This window comes from Musca domestica, unplaced genomic scaffold (genome assembly GCF_030504385.1).
Source record: "Musca domestica strain aabys unplaced genomic scaffold, Musca_domestica.polishedcontigs.V.1.1 1, whole genome shotgun sequence".
Classification (NCBI taxonomy): Eukaryota; Metazoa; Arthropoda; class Insecta; order Diptera; family Muscidae; genus Musca; species Musca domestica.
The window spans coordinates 15,113,206-15,132,501 of record NW_026712114.1 but is presented as its reverse complement, the minus strand read 5'-3'; the positions used below and the strand labels follow the sequence as shown (position 1 = coordinate 15,132,501).

At 39.0% G+C, this 19,296-nt stretch overlaps 1 protein-coding gene across 1 annotated transcript in view; it reads right to left on the bottom strand.

Moving 5' to 3' along the window:
- The window catches only part of LOC101893329 (dynein beta chain, ciliary), a 118,072-nt gene that overhangs the window by 11,350 nt on the left and 87,426 nt on the right, over positions 1-19,296 (bottom strand). The window contains exons 21-28 of the mRNA XM_059124302.1: positions 18,156-19,201; positions 14,751-15,273; positions 14,243-14,694; positions 12,705-13,463; positions 11,143-11,734; positions 10,662-10,910; positions 4,634-5,110; positions 4,215-4,579 (exon numbers count right to left, since the gene is read on the bottom strand). Coding sequence (XP_058980285.1) covers positions 4,215-4,579; positions 4,634-5,110; positions 10,662-10,910; positions 11,143-11,734; positions 12,705-13,463; positions 14,243-14,694; positions 14,751-15,273; positions 18,156-19,201 — 4,463 coding nt within the window. The remainder of the gene's footprint in view (positions 1-4,214; positions 4,580-4,633; positions 5,111-10,661; positions 10,911-11,142; positions 11,735-12,704; positions 13,464-14,242; positions 14,695-14,750; positions 15,274-18,155; positions 19,202-19,296) is intronic.

Sequence of the window (19,296 nt, the reverse complement as noted above, 5' to 3'; positions counted from 1 at the left end):
CATTCGTAGATGTTGACCGAAAAAGGAGTTGACAGTCAATGTTGTAGCAGTTTAAACAAACAGGAAATGGAAAAATGAAATCATATATTTCATGGTTTTTATTAGAGATTGGAATGCCATGGAGCAGGACTATAAAAACAACAGCAACAACAAAACATTAACAACTTCGCCATAGCTGAAAACGATGTTGCCGTTTTCCAATAAACTTAAGTGTTCATAGTTTCCGGCACTGACGGAAACTGTGTCCCAGAAGTGGTAACAAATGACAATTGTGGCAAATGGGACCAATTGCTCAATATTTGAACATGGCTAACATAACAACAACCAAAAAAACTAACAAATGGAAGTTGATTTTGGTTACAAGGTAACAAGGAGTTTGGGAAGGAACCGAATATTGATGGAGAATTGTTATAAATGGTTGTTAAATTAAAGATTGGATATTCGATATTCCTGAGCGTTCAAATGAATTTCGAGGATCATTATAGGACTTGTATGTATGTAGGTATTGTTGGTTCTACCAAAAAGTAGGTCTACAACAAGTTAAAAAGCAGTAAGTTCGGCCGGGCCGAACTTTGAATACCCTCCACCATTTGGAACGAATTTGGAAATTTTCAAAAAATAAAATTCTTAAAAAATTCTGTTAAAATTTTAAAAATACCAAATATAGCCGTCTATTGGGGTCTATACGACGTGGACCTACATAGACATTGTTTGTCATAAGCCATTACCATATTCAAACTCGAAACTTGAAATAAACAGTGAATAATGTAGCTAAAATCGTCAAAATATCCCATATAGGGTGGTACCGTTATACCGAAGCTGTGCGAAGACCTGCACCTGCATAGACAATTATCTGTCACAGGCTGTAGCATACATTACGAACTTCAAATACCACATCTCAAACAATTTCGATGGGTATTGTACCTAAAATCGTCAAAATACCGAATATAGGGAGGTACTGATATATGGGGCCTATACGAAGACCTGGGCCTATATAGTCAATTTTCTGTCACAGATTGTAGTTCTCATAGCGAACTCCAAATACGTAATTTGAAACAACTCTGGTGAATAATGACGCTAAAATCATCAAAATACCGAATATTGTGAGGTACCTTTATATGGGGGCTATAGGAAGACGTGGACCTGCACAGACAATTTTCTGTCTTAAGGTGCAGTAATAATTTCGAACTTCAAATACCATATTTGAAAAAAATACCGTTAAATAATGTCGCTAAAGTCATCAAAATACCAACTATAAGGAGGTACCCTTATATGAGGGCTATACGAAGACGTGGACCTGCACAGACAATTTTCTGTCTTAGGGTGTAGTATCCATTTCGAACTTCAAATACCAAATTTGAAACTATTCCGGTGAATAATCATCAAAATACCGAATATCTGGAGGTGCCGTTATATGGAGGCTATATGAAAACGTGGACCTACATGGCCCATTTACGAACTTAACCTGCCTACTGGAAAAATAAACATGTGTGCAAAATTTTAGCCATCTATCTCAATTCATTCGAAAGATAGCGTGATTACAACAGACAGACGGACAGACAGACAGACGGACATCGCTAAATCGACTTAGAATTTTAAGCTGATCAAGAATATATATACTTTGTTGGGTCTGACATGAGTAATATACCCTCCATAGTATGGTGGAGGGTATAAAAAGAAACGAAGGAATGTAAACTGTCCTCACCCCATCAGCGACCTTCATCCCAATGGATTAAATTTTTCGTACCTTTTGGTACTCGAACGGAATAAATAGTATCCTATATTCGTCTCCTGGCACGACGCTACCTTCTCACCAATTTTCAGCCATAGCCGTTTGTTTCAGTAAATTTATAGGCAAGATTCGTGGAGCTTTCTTTGAAGAAATATGATATCCTACACCACTTTGCATATTTAGTAGAGCTATCCACAACAAATAAACGTTTTTATGGGGAATTTATCAGCAGAAATGGTTCGAAAAGTAAAGAAGCGACTTGATCGAAAACCGAGTCGCAGTGGCCGTAAAATGGCTCGTGAAAAAATAACACCCGATGGTCCCTTTCCTCTCGTATTATTCGGCCGTGGCATCAAAATTAAAGACGAATATTATCCCGAAAATATTCTGGAGGGTGTATTAAAGTCTTGGGCACGCAAACATTTTGGACGCAGACCTTGGACATTCAAAAAACACCATCGCACTTAGTACGCGCCACCCAAGAATGGTTATAAAATGAGGTTCGTCGCTTCATTTCCAGCGCATAATGGCCACAAAAATCTCCGGATACAAATCCGTTGGACTATTGTGTCTGGAGTATTTTGGAAAGCAAGGTTGGCACTATAAAATACCAAAGTGTCGATCACCTCGAGCAAACGCTTCGCCGGGAATGGGCTAAAATACCTCAGAGCAACATTCGGGCAGCAAGGTGCCAAAGGTGATCAATTCGAACAAATCTAAACTTAATCTAAAATGTGATGCTATTTCCGAAATTTTTTGCTTTCCTTCAATAAAATTTAAAAATAATGGCGTTTGACTTGTTGCAGTAGGTCCAAGTTATTACATAGCCCCCATATAACGGTACCTCCCGATATTCGGTATTTTGATGATTTTAGCGACATTATTCGCCGGAATTGTTTCAAATTTGGCATTTGAAGTTCTTAATGGATACTACAGCCTAAGACAGAGAATTATCTGTGCAGGTCCACGTACCTCAGAGCAACATTCGGGCAGCAAGGTGCCAAAGGTGATCAATTCGAACAAATCTAAACTTAATCTAAAATGTGATGCTATTTCCGAAATTTTTTGCTTTCCTTCAATAAAATTTAAAAATAATGGCGTTTGACTTTGTTGCAGTAGGTCCAAGTTATCATATTATCTGTGCAGGTCCACGTCTTCGTGTAGCCCCCATATAACGGTACCCCCTGATATTCGGTATTTTGATGATTTTAGCGACATTATTTAGCGGAATCGTTCCAAATTTGGTATTTAAAGTTCGTAATAGATGCTGCAGCATAAAACAGAAAATGGGCCATATAGGTCCACGTCTTCATATAGCCCCCATATAACGGTACCCCCGATATTCGGTATTTTGATGATTTTAGCGATATTATTTACCGGGATTGTTTCAAATTTCGCATGTGAAGTTCGTAATGGATACTTCAGTCCAAGCCAGAAAATTGTGTTTGCAGGTCCACGTCTTCTTATAGCCCCCCATATTCGGTATTTTGATGATTTTAGCTACATTATAAACAGATTTTTCTTTAAGTTTCGCATTTAAATATTGTAATAACTTATGACAAAAGTTGCCTATACAGGTCCACGTCGTCGTATATGCATTCGGTATTTTTAAGATTTTAACAGAATTTTTAACGGATTTTATTTTTTGGAAATTGCTAAATTTTTACCAAATGGTGGAGGTTATTAAAAGTTCGGCCCGGCCGAACTTACAGCTTTTTTACTTGACCCCAAATCGAATGAAACATATACAGAGTGAAATAAAAAAACAGCAACCAACTTCAGACTGCTAAGTCACTCGTCCGACAGCTGTTATATTGTTTACAAGCATACAAACGGATTTTGGTGAGAATTTTCCAGAAAAAAATTATTCGTGATGGAATTCAAGCGTGATAGTGCGAGTTCCTTATATTTGGCAGGAAAACCACAAGTGGCTATTGTTAGAGCACTCAGCATTTAGCCCGACGTCAAAGAAGTGGACGAAAAAAACAGCAACATTAGCAGAAATGGTTCGAAAAATAAAGGAACGACTTGATCGAAACCCGCGTCGCAGTGGCTGAAAAATGACTCGTGAGCTGAACATATGGCAATATTTCATTCGGCAAATATTGAAAAATGAGGTAAAGCCATTAAAATTCCAAAAAGTGCAAGAACTTAAACCGCAAGAGAAAGAAAATAGCCTCAAAAATAGGCTAAAGAGTTGCTTCGCTTGGCCGAAAATGGTGAACTGCCGAATTTGGTTTTCTCCGATGAGAAAAAATTCGTTGTCCAGTGGTTTGTAAACAAACAAAATTATCGTGTTTACTTGCCAACGAGGTCAGCTGAAAATGTGTTCCTTCGGTTGGCCACCAGAACACAAGCGCCGGCCATGGTTGTGGTGTGGGCCGTCATAACAGCCGATGGTCGCTCTCCGCTTGTATTAATACATTTTTTAACCATGTAATTAGTAAAGCCTCATAGAACATCACAAAAAAGGTTAACCTACCTTTGAATCGATTCACGCCACCGTTCATTTTCATTGGCCAATCCATTGACCAGGCGATGGGCCAAGTCGATGGTGAATGTTGTCTTGTCCGCCTCTTGTTGGCATTTTTGTTTTGATGCCACGGCATCTTCAAATTCCGATTGAATTTCGCTGAGTTTTCGTTCCAATTCATTGATTTTCTGTTTCAAATAATCCAAACGCTGGCGGGCTTCGGCCAGCTCATTTTGTGAATCTTTTAGAGCCTGTTGTTTAGGACCCACCACTAAAAAGACTTGATGATAACGATGAATGTTAATGACCCAGGCACAGAGACCAGCAGCAGCTACAGATTTTTGGACAATTTTATCGGGATTGAATTCAGGATCCTAAAAATTAACTGTAAATATAATTTAAAACAGATGTTGAGATGTCTTCCGTACCTTTAAATACCCCTGCAGGACCTCAATGATATTCGGATGTATATTATCTTTGTTGTAATTTACCAAGTCATTTAGGAACTGATCGACCCGTACCATCATCAGTTTGGCCGCCTTCCAGCTACGATTCCTTGGAATTTTCCCATTATTTGCAAAGAGTACCATTACTGCAGCACAAACGTTTACCACAGCCTTGGGTGGTGAACCGAATGACTTCAGTTCCGTTAAATTATTCTTGTTCAATGTATTCAACGCTGCCTGCGCCGCCACTAAGGCCGGCTCTGCCTTGCGTAAATCTTCTTCACACATTTTCGTTTTGATGCAAACATCTTCCTCGATTATACGCACACGTTTCTCCTCCTCCGAGGCGATATGTTTTTCATATTTTACCTTTTCGCTTTCGGCGCTGACAATCAGTATCAGTTTGTCCGCAGCAGCATTTTTGGCAGTCAATTGAATTTCCTGCACAGCTAATTGATTCTGGCGAAGCATACAAAGCAAGCGAAAAGAAAAATCGCATGAGAAATGCATACATGTGTAGGTTTGTGGTACGGTATGACCGGATGACAAGCCATGACCAACCGACCGACTGACTGACTCATCGATTCATTTCATTTCATTTCTTTCGCTCACTAAATGTGTCTTTAATCAAAAGATTAATAAGGAAACTTACAGGCTAGCAGGTTCCTGCTTTAATCTACAAAAGCTTACCATTTCCATAGGTAGGTGTGTGTATATATGTATGTATATAGATGGATTGTGGTTTTTAAGATAAATTTGTAAAATACAGCCGGAGGATGGAATGAAAATTAATTAAAATCGAAAACTGAAATGTAAGATATATATAAATATGTCGATGCAGGGACCTGCAGTTATAGTTGTGATGGGATATGTAGCACTGTACCGATTTCTAGGTTATATTAGAGGGTACCTAATTCATAGGCAACTCAATGCAGTATGTGGCTGACTGATTCAACGTACTAAATGTACCATTCGTTCTTGGCAAACGGATAAAGTTTGAATTCTAAAATTTGGAACGAGAGACTTTTTTAGGAAATTTTTAATAGATACATCTAAAATCCTTAAATTTTATATGAAAATTAAGTTTGATATCAAGACGTGGTTTTGGGAATATGTGTTCCCAACGTACCATTTAGATATTATATTTCGTACACAGCGGTACTAACATTGACATAGAGTGTAGGAACAGAGCTAGAATTGAACATTTTTACATTCGGATCACAGCAAGTGTACGGCGTTTGGATAATGAGATGTATTTTAAAATGAGCACTTTATGATGTACGATCTACATAAATGTACTACATTTTATAGAGAGAATAAGAAAAAACTGTTATTCTATAAGTTATGGTAGGCAGGGTGAAATGAAGGAACTGCAACCAACTTCAGACTGCTGTCATTTCAAAATTATTCCAGTGACAGCTCATTACATTGTTGTGTCTCGTACCATCGCTCGTTACCGTGATGCTGGTAGCGTAGCCCGACGTCAAGGAAGTGGACGGAAGAAAACAGCCACATCAGCAGAAATGGTTCGAAAAGTAAAGAAGCGACTTGATCGAAACCCGCCTCGCAGTGGCCGAAAACTGAACATATCGCAATATTCTATTCGGAAAATATTGAAAAATGAGCTCGGGGTAAAGCCATTGAAATTTCAAAAAGTGCAAGAACTTACAACGCTACAGAAAGAAAATAGACTCAAAAGAGCTAAAGAGTTGCTTCGCTTGACCGAAAGTGGTGAACTGTCGAATTTGGTTTTCTCCGATGACAAAACATTCGTTGTCCAGCAGTTTGTAAACAAACAAAATGATCGTGTTTACTTGCCAAAGAGGTCAGCTGAAAATGTGCACCTTCGGTTGGACACCAGAAATCAAGCGTCGGCCAAGGTGATGGTGTGGGCCGCCATAACAGCCGATGGTCGCTCTCCGCTCGTATTAATCGACCGTGGCATCAGAATAAATACAGAATATTGTCGCGAAAATATTCTGGAGGGTGTATTAAAGCCTTAGGCACGCAAACATTTTGGCCGCGGACTCCGGATACCAATCCGTAGGAGTATTTTGAAAAGCAAGGTTGGCACTAAGAAAATACCAAAGTGTCGATTACCCCAAGAAAGCGCTTCGCCGGAAATGGGCCAAAAAAACGCAGAGCAACATTCGGGCAGCGTTTGAGGGTTTTATTGGTCGTTTGCAGGCCATAATTCGAGCCAAAGATGACCAATTCGAACAAATCTAAACTTATTTTAAAATTTGATGCTATTTCGAACATTTTTTCTTTCGTTTAATTAAAAAAAAAAAAAAAATTATGGGTTTGACTTTGTTGCAGTTTTTTATCTCTCCCTTTACACTCTTCATCAGCTTAAAATCTGTCCCTTGTAATTAAGTTATCTTTCGAACGAATTGAGATAGAAGACTAAAATTTTGCACGAATGGGTATTTTGCACAGTACGCAGATTAAGTCATAAACGCGCCAAGTAGCTCCACGTTTTCGTATAGCCCCTATATAACGGTACTTCCCAATATTTGGTATTTTAAGGATTTTAATAACTTTTTTACCGGTATGGTTTCAACTTTCGTATTTGAAGGATTTAATGAATGCTACAACCTATAACAAAAAATCTGTAATTCAGCCCAACGTCTTCGTATAGCCCCTATGTAACAGTACCTCCTAATATGTCCAATAGGGGACGGACACCCCTAGATTGTCTCCGGAAACGGATTTGGTCAAAAGAGACTTAGGATCTAAATCCTTTATTTGGATGAAGCCTGTTTTGACCGTACGGCTGACGAATTTTCTTTTTTGACATTTTTTGTATGCTCCTATCAAAACTTGACGAGTTGTTCAACGCCTTGAGAATATAAAGAATTCAAGCATTATGGCAAAACATGGGACATTTATTGTATTTTCTATTATTAGTATGTTGAAAGGTAAGGAAATCCGTCCGCATACTATTTTCGTATACTTACAACTTGAACAATTTTTTTATTTAAACATGTGTATGATCCCTTATCGATTCTTACAAGTGGAATGGCAAACTTAAAAGATTATTATTTTATGACTGAATAATTAACATTGGCTGCTAGGCTGTTAGTTTTCAAAACCGAAATAAAAGTCGTCTAAATAAATGCCAAAACTATTTCATTAAAAAAAAAACATGAAATACCTATTCTTGTAATTTTCATTCATAGTCGATTTAACAACGAAAGATAGTAAGAGAATACATGCGCTAAAAGTATTCTAATAAAATTAGCACGACAACTCTGATCATTACATTTCTTTAGTTTATTTTGCGTTCTTCTTTAAATCGGTTGTTGCATCGGTTCGTGTGTGGTTGTCCTTCGCGAAATTCTTAATTTCAGTGTGTTTAATTAATAACTGCAGTACTATAAGTTTCTTTAATGTGTTCACTGCAAATACAACAATAAATTAACATTAACATTATACAAATGCAGTTAATTTTGCGATAAAATGTTAATAATTTTAACAAGGAGTTTGGCTGTTACTTTTTGCTAATGTGCCATTTTAATTGTGTGTATCCATTACAACACTCTCACGGGAGAGTCAATGTTGTTTTTGCTCCAATACTCGGCAAAAGAAGAGTAAGTTTTCCTCTTATTTTTTTTCTTCCTGAGCGCAACCAAGAGAGAGAGAGAGAGCGAGAAAAAATTCAATGAGAGGCTTTGTCGAGCACATTCTATTTTTTTTTGTTGGCAATGTCTAGTTAACAACCGTCTCCATTTGATCGGGCTTCCATTTTATTTTAAAGTGACACCATTAGAGATGCAAATACAAGAAAATAACCGTATTTCTATTTGAAATCCCAGGTACGTATTATTATTAAAGTATTAAATATTAAAGTTGTGTATTAAATGGATATAGGCATCATAACATTTAAAATGATATAAATAAATTGCAAAGTGGACGAAAAATATTAAGAGCTTAATATTAGAGAATTTTGTCTTACCAGTTCTTTATCCGCAAAAAAGTCCGAAATGTAAAATTAGCGGCACTTAAAGGTGGACCGATAATGCCGGTCTTCGAAGTTGACTGGACGGTAGGAAGATTTCAGTCATGCAAAATTTTAGTTTTCTATCATGGGTAAATTACCCTCACTTTATGGTGGAGGATAAAAAAATCAACAAAACTCTTCGAAATATAGGACATTTATAAACAAATAAGCAAACGCTATATGCGTGCGGGACCGACCATGCGACACCCTACAGCTCTGTAATATATTGGAAGCCACTTAGATTCAAGTTCATTTTGGTAGATTTGGTTTTTAAAGTAATGCCACACAACCCTGCACAAATTTAACGTTTGGTATTTGACTGGGGTTTTTGTTTTTGCCCTGTAATTACGCTTTTTGTCGTGCTGATAACTATTCGGAAAAATTTCACACGAAAATTGTGGTTCATTTGAACCCCTAAATATAATCCATGGTAATCCAAAATGCTGGACCTCTGCTTTGTTCCTAACTCTCCGTGTCATTTGGTTTTCAATTATGGTCTGTAGGGCGGCTGCAAAATCAGGAAAATTTTAATTTTTTTGATCCATTTGAACTCCTAAATGTAAATCTTTAAAAACAATAGGCTTTAATTCTGACCCTAAACTTACTGCCATGCAAAATTTCCTAATTTTCCTAAAATTAATATTTTATACCCTCCACCATAGTATGAAGGGTATATTAAGTTTGTCATTCCGTTTGTAACAACTCGAAATATATATTTTAGTCCCCACAAAGTAGCATAAAATGCTACTATTTGAAGTTTGGCAGAAAATTGTCTGTGCAGGTCCACGTTTTGGTATAGCTGCCATATAATGGTACCTCCCTATATTTGGTATTTTGATGATTTTAGCTACATTGTTCACCGAATTTTCGCATTTGAATATTGTAATGACTTATGACAATAGTTGCCTATGTATGTCCACGTCGTCGTATAGACCCTAATATACTGGTTACATTCGGTATTTTCAAGATACTAATAGAATTTTTAACGTATTTTTTCCACTAAATGGTGGAGGGTATTCAAAGTTCTGTCCGGCCCAACTTACAGTTTTCTTACTTGTTTTTACATAAAAGTTATATTCTATTTTACCCGCTAAATATTGTCCGATGACCATCCAAATTGGTATGCTTCTGTCCATCCCTAAAATCTAGCCCATGCCCCATTGTGTCCTGAGAGCAAGCGCTAAAATCAGTATTTATTTCTGTTTTTGGTCCATTATCATCTCCCGTAAATCATCTCCAAAAACAATATTCTGACCCTAACCCCTACTCCATTTTCAATTTCATGATGATCGGACCATAATTGCGACCTGTGCTGTGATTATAAATTAACATGGACAGACGGACTGATGGACATACATAGCGAGATCGACTCAGCTCGGCGAGATAGGAAGATCCATATATAGTTCCTATGTCGGTGATCAATATTTCGAGGAGTTACATAATTTTTTGTCCAATCAAACTTATAATACCCCCAACACATAGTGTTGCAGGATATAAAAGTGACTCATTTTTATTTTATGAAACACTGTGCTATAAGTTTCCACATAAATATTTTATGACCTGCATGGCTTTACTAATTGGATGCCTTTCGCGGTTTCACATTTTAAAAGGTGACAAGGATGGGCAATAGGACATGGGTAATGTGATAAAGGAGGTGTGAATCGAACGGCAAATGCGACAATGAAAATTAAAGTCATAGATTAACTGATGGACAAATGTACATAGATAGATGCATGTGAACGTCTGTATGTATTTCAAAAGCGTGTGTGTGTGTGCAAAACGAAGTATGTGTACATGTATGTATATGTCTGTTTGTTATATGGTTACACAGCTACAAAAGCCAAACAAAAACCATTTAAAGATGTGCGAACTCTTCTGTTTTACACTAATTGCAATGTGAGTTCAAAGGTTTCCGAAATATTTATGGCTTCGGCCTTGATTGTTCATGCCGACCGATAAACCGACCCACCCACGATTCGACTCACCCGCCCCACTCATTCCACTCACCTTTAGGGTATCCACTTGGCTGGCACATTCTGCCAATTTGGCCATGCCACTCTGCAGTCGTTGTATGCGCCGTGTATGTTCACCGCTACGGTCGACCAATAATTTGCGGTACAGGAAAATATATTCCAGAAAGGTCTTTGGGGTTGTGTAGTTGTAGCGTTTTTCATTTTGTAAATAAATCTTGGATATTTGATTCACAGTACCATGGACATAGGCCATGAAACAGCCAATGGGTTCAATAAGCTGAGACTGACACAGGGAGGAAGGAAAGAAAGAAAGGAGTAAAAGTGGTTTGGGTAAATGCATGACCTGAACATACAAAGTTACACACACACACACACATGCAACATATTATAAATAAGGTGATGATATGACAAATAGTGTTACACTTTGTTGCAAAGGTGGCAATGCGGTCAGACTGGCCACCCCCCCTGTCTGGCTAAGTGATTACGGTCCGAACTGGACTAACTAACTAACTTACCGGTAAAATCCCCTTGTCTATTTCGCCCAAAAATTGTTGTGATACTGACTGTAGGGCCGTTTTGGGCCATTCATGAAACCAATCAATTGTGGTCTGTGTCAGAATGGCGGGGAACTTACGTGCCCTTACTCTTAGTGTCTGGCCCACGGGTGAGAAACATAAAATCAAACGCAACAGACGCCTAACTTTTTCCACAAAGAAACGCCAACAATTCTCCCGAGTATCCAGCGTGCCGGACTGTTTCACTTCATTGCGTATGCCATTGACAATGACTTCCATTTGATCGTCGGCAAAAAGTTCTGGTATTTCGCCGGTCGCCAGTAAATCATTGATGAGCATTAGTAAATTTTCCTCGGGTAATTGGGCGTCGGACATTAGAAATACGGATGCCACATTTTTCAGCCCAACTTTCATGCATAGCCCGGCAATGTCTTCCTTCATATCCTGCAGGCCATAGCCACGTTTGATTTGTATCTGGCAAACGCTGAAGGAAGATATGAAGGAGGCCAGGCGGGCCAAGGTTTGTTTGCCGGAACCGCCAACGCCCACAAGTAATGCATTGTTGCGGGGACTTTCCAAAATGCGATTAATGCTGGAATAAAAATGAATAGTAAATATTTTTAGATAATCAATATCAACTGGTCTTCTATAAAGAAGATCAATTGGTTCGCTAATGAAAATACCAACTGGTCCTGTATGGAGGAGACCATCTTGTCTTTTATAGAGAACGGCAACTAGGTTTCTATGAAGAAGACCAATTGGTTTTCTATGAAGAAGATCGATTGGCTTTTTAGGAAGAAGGCCGATTGGTTTTTTAGGAAGAAGGCCGATTGGTTTTTTAGGAAGAAGACCAATTGGTTTTCTACCAATTGGTTTTCTATGAAGAAGACCAACTGCTCTTCTATGAAGAAGACCAACTCTGCTCTTCTATGAAGAAGACCAACTCTGCTCTTCTATGAAGAAGACCAACTCTGCTCTTCTATGAAGAAGACCAACTCTGCTCTTCTATGAAGAAGACCAACTCTGCTCTTCTTTGGAAGAGACCAACTGCTCTTCTATGAAGAAGACCAACTCTGCTCTTCTTTGGAAGACACCAACTGCTCTTCTATGAAGAAGACCAACTGCTCTTCTATGAAGAAGACCAACTGCTCTTCTTGGAAAAGACCAACTGCTCTTCTTTGGAAAAGACCAACTGCTCTTCTATGGAGAAGACCAACTGCTCTTCTATGGAGAAGACCAACTGCTCTTCTATGAAGAAGACCAACTCTGCTCTTCTATGAAGAAGACCAACTCTGCTCTTCTATGAAGAAGACCAACTCTGCTCTTCTATGAAGAAGACCAACTTTGCTCTTCTATGAAGAAGACCAACTTTGCTCTTCTATGAAGAAGACCAACTCTGCTCTTCTATGAAGAAGACCAACTCTGCTCTTCTATGAAGAAAACCAACTCTGCTCTTCTATGGAGAAGACTAACTCCTCTTCTATGGAGAAGGTCAACTGCTCTACCATGTAGCGAAAAACCCAGTCTTCCACGGAGAAGACCAACTCGTCTCATATACTTACCGACAAACATGTTTCATGGCATCTTCGAAGAGCACTAAATTCATGTAACCAATAACCTCATTATAGCTTGACTGGGCTTCCATCAACAACTGATACAGGGCCTGCCAACTTTTGAGCGGCATATATTTTTGATCAGCCAACGATTGTGCGAAATGACAATAAATCAATGGATCCGAAAAAACGTATTCCTCATCGAAATCTTCAAAATCCTTTTTGAAAATATCCCTTATGGCCGAATTAAAAGCCTTTATGTCATAGGGATCCACCAAACGATCGTTATAGGTACGATATGCTTCATGGACATATAGGCGTATGAGATCCGATGGCTTTTGACAAATTGTACCTCCCAAGGAGGTTATGTTTCCCACATTATTGGCTTCAAGAGGCACACCACAACTATTCATTAGACCTTGATAAATATTAGTTAAATCACGCATATTGAAGATGTAGTGGAATTTTACAGCTGTTGGCAGGAAAGCGGCTTCCATGCGACGATGTAGGCCAATTCCAACTCGTACTAGTAGTGGAGCTATGGATTTTATTTCCTTGCTAAAACTATTCAAAGGATTATCGAGATGTGAGGATAGAATTCGACCATAGATATATTGTAGAGTCGTTTCACTGGGTGGCGCCACTGAAAAGACACAGAAATGTCTTTGCAGGCGAGGATCAATCGTGAAAGAGCCAGCTGTGGGATTCATGCAAGCAACAAATTGACAATTGCGTATGTTTTTCAGCTGTAGACATTGCCGATCGTACCTGGAAACGAAAGCATATGTGAGTTTAGTTGTGGTATAAATTGGTGACCTGCAGAAGGCGTTATAAATTAGGAAGGCCTACAGAATGTCTTCTGTGTATAGAAGACTAACAAAAGATCTTCTGTGTATAGAGGATCTTCGTGTATAATAGAAATAGAAGATCCAAAGGTAAGAAGGAAGACCTACAGGAGGTCATCCGGGTATAGAAGACATGCAGAAAGTCTTCTGCGTATAGATTACCTACAGAAGGTATGCTGTTTATATAAGACCTACAGAAGGTATTTTGGGTATGGGAGACCTAGACAGGTCTTCTGTGTATAGAAGACCTATATATGGGCTTCGTTGTATAAAAGAACTAATGAGGGGCTATGGTGTATAGTAGACCTACAGAAAGTTTTCTGTTTATCAAATACCTACCATGTAAAAAAGACCTTCAAAAGGTCTTCTTCCTGGTATAGAAGACCTGCCAAAGGTTTTCGTTTTATAGAAAACCTACAGAAGCTTTTCTGTGTAAGACCTACAAAGGACTTAAAAGGCCAAGGTCTTCTGTTTATGCATCTGTTGCATATTGCATGTATAGAGGACCTACAGAAGGCCTTAGGTGTATAGAGGACCTAGAAGTGGACTTCTGGGTATAGAATATCTGCTAAAGGTCTTCATTGTATATAAGACTTACAGAAGCTCTTCTGTATAAGACCTACAAAAGACCTAAAAGACCAAGAGAAAGTCATCTTTCGTTAACTTATTATTCTCCCTTGAAAACTTCTCTCACAAGCTTACCACTGCCTATAGTCCATAAACTGCCGCATAATGGTGTGTGGCTGCACCGTACCATAGGCATCCACTTCAGGCATATTCAGATCATTTATAAAATACACCAAACGTCGTTTGGCACCTACAGGTCCATACGTCCTTCCCGATTTCTTTTCCAGCGGACGATCCAATACTTTTTGGAAAATTTCTGAAGATGTATAATAATTGAAATGTATGGCTTGCACAGTGGTTGCCAATGGTTTGGGTTGTGACTGAAATGAACAACGTTGGGTTTCCATTTTTGCCGGATTAACATCCATCACATCCGAAGCTTGGGCATATTTGGTAAAGAGCTCACGAAAAATGGTATTTTTACCACAACCCGAATTTCCCACCAGCATACAGGGTAAATTGCGATTAATTAACATTTCCAGGAAGTGCATCAGACGTGCCGTTTCAAATGTAGGGATCATGATGCTCTAAAAACAATAAACATTAAAGCATACTCTTCAGGACCCTTTCTCGATTAGCTTACCTGTACCGGCGTCTGAAACTCCATTTGCATTGGCATTCGCCCCGCCATATCAGACCAACGTATGAATTTCTGTGTCCTCACATCCAAATGATAGTCGTAGATTGTACCCTGTGAGGGAAGTTTAATATCCTTGAATTCGGTGCACCACCATTTTTGAAATTCTCTCCGCCAATCGATATTATGTTCCTGACTCAGAGCAGAACCAAATCCCCATAGCACGGCATAGACAAATATCAACTCCAAATGCAATTCTAGAGAATCGGGTGCCAAGCCAACATGATGTAAACTATGGGGATTATTGGGATTGGAACTGTGTTGAAACTCCGTTTCTTCTTCATTAAAGTCGAGAAGGCACTCAAGTAAGTTACAGGACATTTGAATGACGGCCATATCGGATATTGGGACAATGTGACGAAAATCCTGATGACGTTGTAATAATTTCGGAAAATATTTCTCGAACAGGGTTGTTAGGATACCACGTTCCAACATATCGGGGCGGGTTTCGAGCCATGATAAAACGTAGCTGAAGCACATAATAGGATGAACGATAGATATACAAATATATATACAGGCGGAATAATGAAAAGTTTTTGAGTGATAATCGAACGGATTGACTAATTGACTGACTTAGACCTAACTCCCACGTGCTTATTAATTTTGGGCAATCGGATGAGAGATGCTCTGTTCCAGAACTTGCAAAAAAGGCAAAGAAGAACTATCATGAACATCAGCTTAGTCCAACTTTGACATACTCTTTCCAACATTTTGGCCGAATAAATGCTTTAATATTGTCTTCCAATGCCTCAATTTAAGCAAGCTCATCTGTATACAGGGTGAGATAAAAAAACTGCAACAAAGTCAAACTCCAGAATTTTTACATTTTTTTTAAATTTTATTGAATTCAAGCAAAAAATGTCGGAAATAGCATCAAATATTAGATTACGCTTAGATTTGTTCGAATTGGTCACCTTTGGCACAAATTATGGTGAAACCGTCACACGCTGCCCGAATGTTGCTCTACAGTATTTTGGTCCATTCCCGGCGAAGCGCTTGCTTGAGGTGATCGACGACACTTTTGTATTTTATAGTGCCAACCTTTCTTTCCAAAATACTCCAGACACAATAGTATAACGAATTGGTATCCGGAGATTTTGGTGGCCATTGTGCGCTGGAAATGAAGCGAGGAACCTCATTTTGTAACCATTCCCCGGGGGCGCGTGTTGAGTGCGATGGTGCTGAGTATTGTTGGAATGTCCAAGGTCTGCGGCCAAAATGTTTGCTTGCACAAGGCTTTAATACACCATCCAGAATTTTTTCGCTTTAATATTCGGCATTTATTCTGATGCCACGGTCGATTATTACGAGCGGAGAGCGACCATCGGCTGTTATGGCGGCCCACACCATCACTATGGCTGGCGTTTGAGTGCTGGTGGCCAGCCGAAAGTGCACATTTTCAGCTGACCTCTTTGGACAACGAATGTTTTCTCATCGGAGAAAACCAAATTCCGCAGTTCACCACTTTCGGCCAAGCGAAGCAACTCTTTAGCTCTTTTGAGTCTATTTTCTTTCTTTAGAGGTGTAAATTCTTGCACTTTTTATACCCTCCACCATAGGGTAGGGTATATTAATTTTGCCATTCCGTTTGTAACTCCTCGAAATACTCATGTCAGACTCAATAAATATTCTTGATCAGCGTAAAATTCTAAGATGATTTAGCCATGTCCGTCAGCCTGTCTGTCTTTTGTAATTTTGTAATTCGAACGAATTGAGATAGAAGGCTAAAAGTTTGCAGACATGTTTATTTTGCCAGTAGGCAGGTTAAGTTCGCAAATTGGCCATGTAGGTCTACGTTTTCATATAGCCCCCATATAACGGAACCTCCCGGTATTCGGTATTTTCATGATTTTAGCGACATTATTCACCGAAATTGTTTCAAATTTGGTATTTGAAGTTCGAAATGGATACTACGGCCTAAGACAGGAAATTATCTGTGCAGGTCCACATCTTCGTATAGCCCCCATATAACGGTACCTCCCGATATTCGATATTTTCATGATTTTAGCGACATTATTCACCGGAATTGTTTCAAATTTGGTATTTGAAGTTCGTAAAGGATACTACAGCCTATGACAGAAAATAGTCTATGTAGGTCCACGTCTTCGTATAGCCCCCATATAACGGTACTTCCATATATTCGGTATTTTGATGATTTTAGCGTCATTATTCACTGGAATTGTTTCAAATTACTTATTTAGAGTTAGTATTGGAAACTACAGTCTGTAGACAGCATATTGTCTATGCAGATCCATATATCAGTACCTCCCATATTCGGTATTTTGACGGGTTTAGGTGCAATACCTATCGAAATTATATGAGATGTCGTATTTGAAGTTCGTAATGGATGCTACAGCCTGTAACAGAAAAATTTATATGCTGGTCCAGGTCTTCGCACAGCTCCGATATAACGGTACCTCCCTATATACGATATTTTGATGATTTTAGCTACATTATTCAGCGTTTTTTTTAAGTTTCGGATTTGAATATGTTAAAGGCTTATGACATGGCTTATGACAAAAAATGCCAATGTAGGTCCACGTCATATAGACCCCAATATAACGGGTGTATGTGGTATTTTTTAGCAGATTTCTTAACGATTTTATTTTTTGAAAAATTCCACATTCATTCCAAATGGTGGAGGGTATTCAATGTTCGGCCCGGCCGAACTTACTGCTTTTTAACTTATTGGAATTTTAATAGCATTACCCCGAGCTCATTTTTCAATATTTGCCGAATGGAATATTGCGGTATGTTCAGCTCACGAGCCATTTTTCGGCCACTGCGAAGCGGGTTTCGATCAAGTCGCTTCTTAATTTTTTGGAAACATTCCTGCTGATGTTGCTGTTTTTTTTTCGTCCAATTCCTTGTCGTCGGGCTAAGCTACCAGTATCACGGTAACGAGCGATGGTACGAGACACAAAAGATTTAATCACATTTAAATACTGGAGTGCTCTAACGATAGCCACTTGTGGTTTTCCAGCCAAAAATAAAGAAATCACACTATCACGCTTGCATTCCAACACGAATAACTTTTTTTCTAGAAAATTTTCACTAAAATGCTTTTGTACGCTTGAAAATAATATAATCAGCTGTCGCTTGAATAATTTTAACAGCTGTTGGACGAATGGCTTAGAAATGACAGCAGTCTGAAGTTGGTTGCAGTTTTTTTTTTCACACTGTATCTACAGAGGACCTTGAAATGACTTTCTATCCAGATATTTAAAGATATTTTTATCTATAGAAGTCCTATAGACGACCTACAAGAGATCCCTAGTCCTACAAACTTGCAGACGAGTATTTATCCTGGGAACACATGTAGAATAGGAATCCATGAAATCAAATACTCACGGTGACCAACCCAAATCCAATGGATTAATATACAAAATTCCAGCTCTCGACACCGTGGCCGGTGTTGCCGCCTTCAGGTGGCCAACTTCGAAAATTAAACGCATTTCTTTCTTCAAAGCTATACGTTCATTATTGGCCAATGTTAGGATTTTATTATCGTCCATTAGGGTATTTAAACTTTCAATCCACATTGGATCGATATCACCATCTAAGACAATCCATTTGGGGTGGTCATTATTCAAATTGGCCTGCTCACGCATTATCGATGAGAATAAGCCATCTTTCCATTCACGTGTCGTGGCATTTACCACTCCGAAGAGTTCATCATTTGTCAAAGCCTTTGGGTTGAGAATACTGCAAACAGGTTTCCGTTTCTGCAGGCGATAAGTCTCCCGTAGTGTTTGCCAGATTTGCGTTTTCCCCGTTCCGGCATTGCCCACAATGAAAACCGAATGACGCACATCTAGGAGTTCTTGAAGTTGTACCACTTTCATGAGGAATCCTTCTTCGGGCTGCAGTTTGATGTCATTGACAGCACGACGTATGATCTTTTCAAATTCAAACACCCGCTTCCGTGGCACATCCAGGGCTGGAAAGAGATCGCCTATGAGGCCCATAAATATGGAAATATCTTCGGTGACAATTTTTGGTATGTTAAAATCTCTTAGAGCTCTCATGAGAACCTGGTCCTCAGGTCGGCTGTGGTCATCTCGTTTCAAAGTGCCAGCCACCACGAGAACCGATTTTATGGCTCTAAGGCCCCAGTCGTAATGATCCTGTTTGGACAACAATTCCTTGCACAGGGTATAGAGGGTAATGAACTTTCTGGCCAGTAACCTGGCATCCTGGAAACCCTCGGCCATCAGCATTATTTCACAAATCAAGGCAAAGTCCGGCACAATCATGGCACAAGGACGGAATAGTGACTTTAAATTCTCGGGCAGTTCTGTGCGTCCTGCATAACCGGGATTCATGGTTATAAAAATGCCCACCGAGGGCAGCAAGGCTATTGTTTCACCCATGAATACAAATTGGGATTTATGCATCTGAAAGCAAGGAAAAGAAAAAAAAAAAAGACAACATCAACAACAACAACATATTCTCCAGCTTATAAATGTGTGTGTGTGTGTGTTTGTCTGTG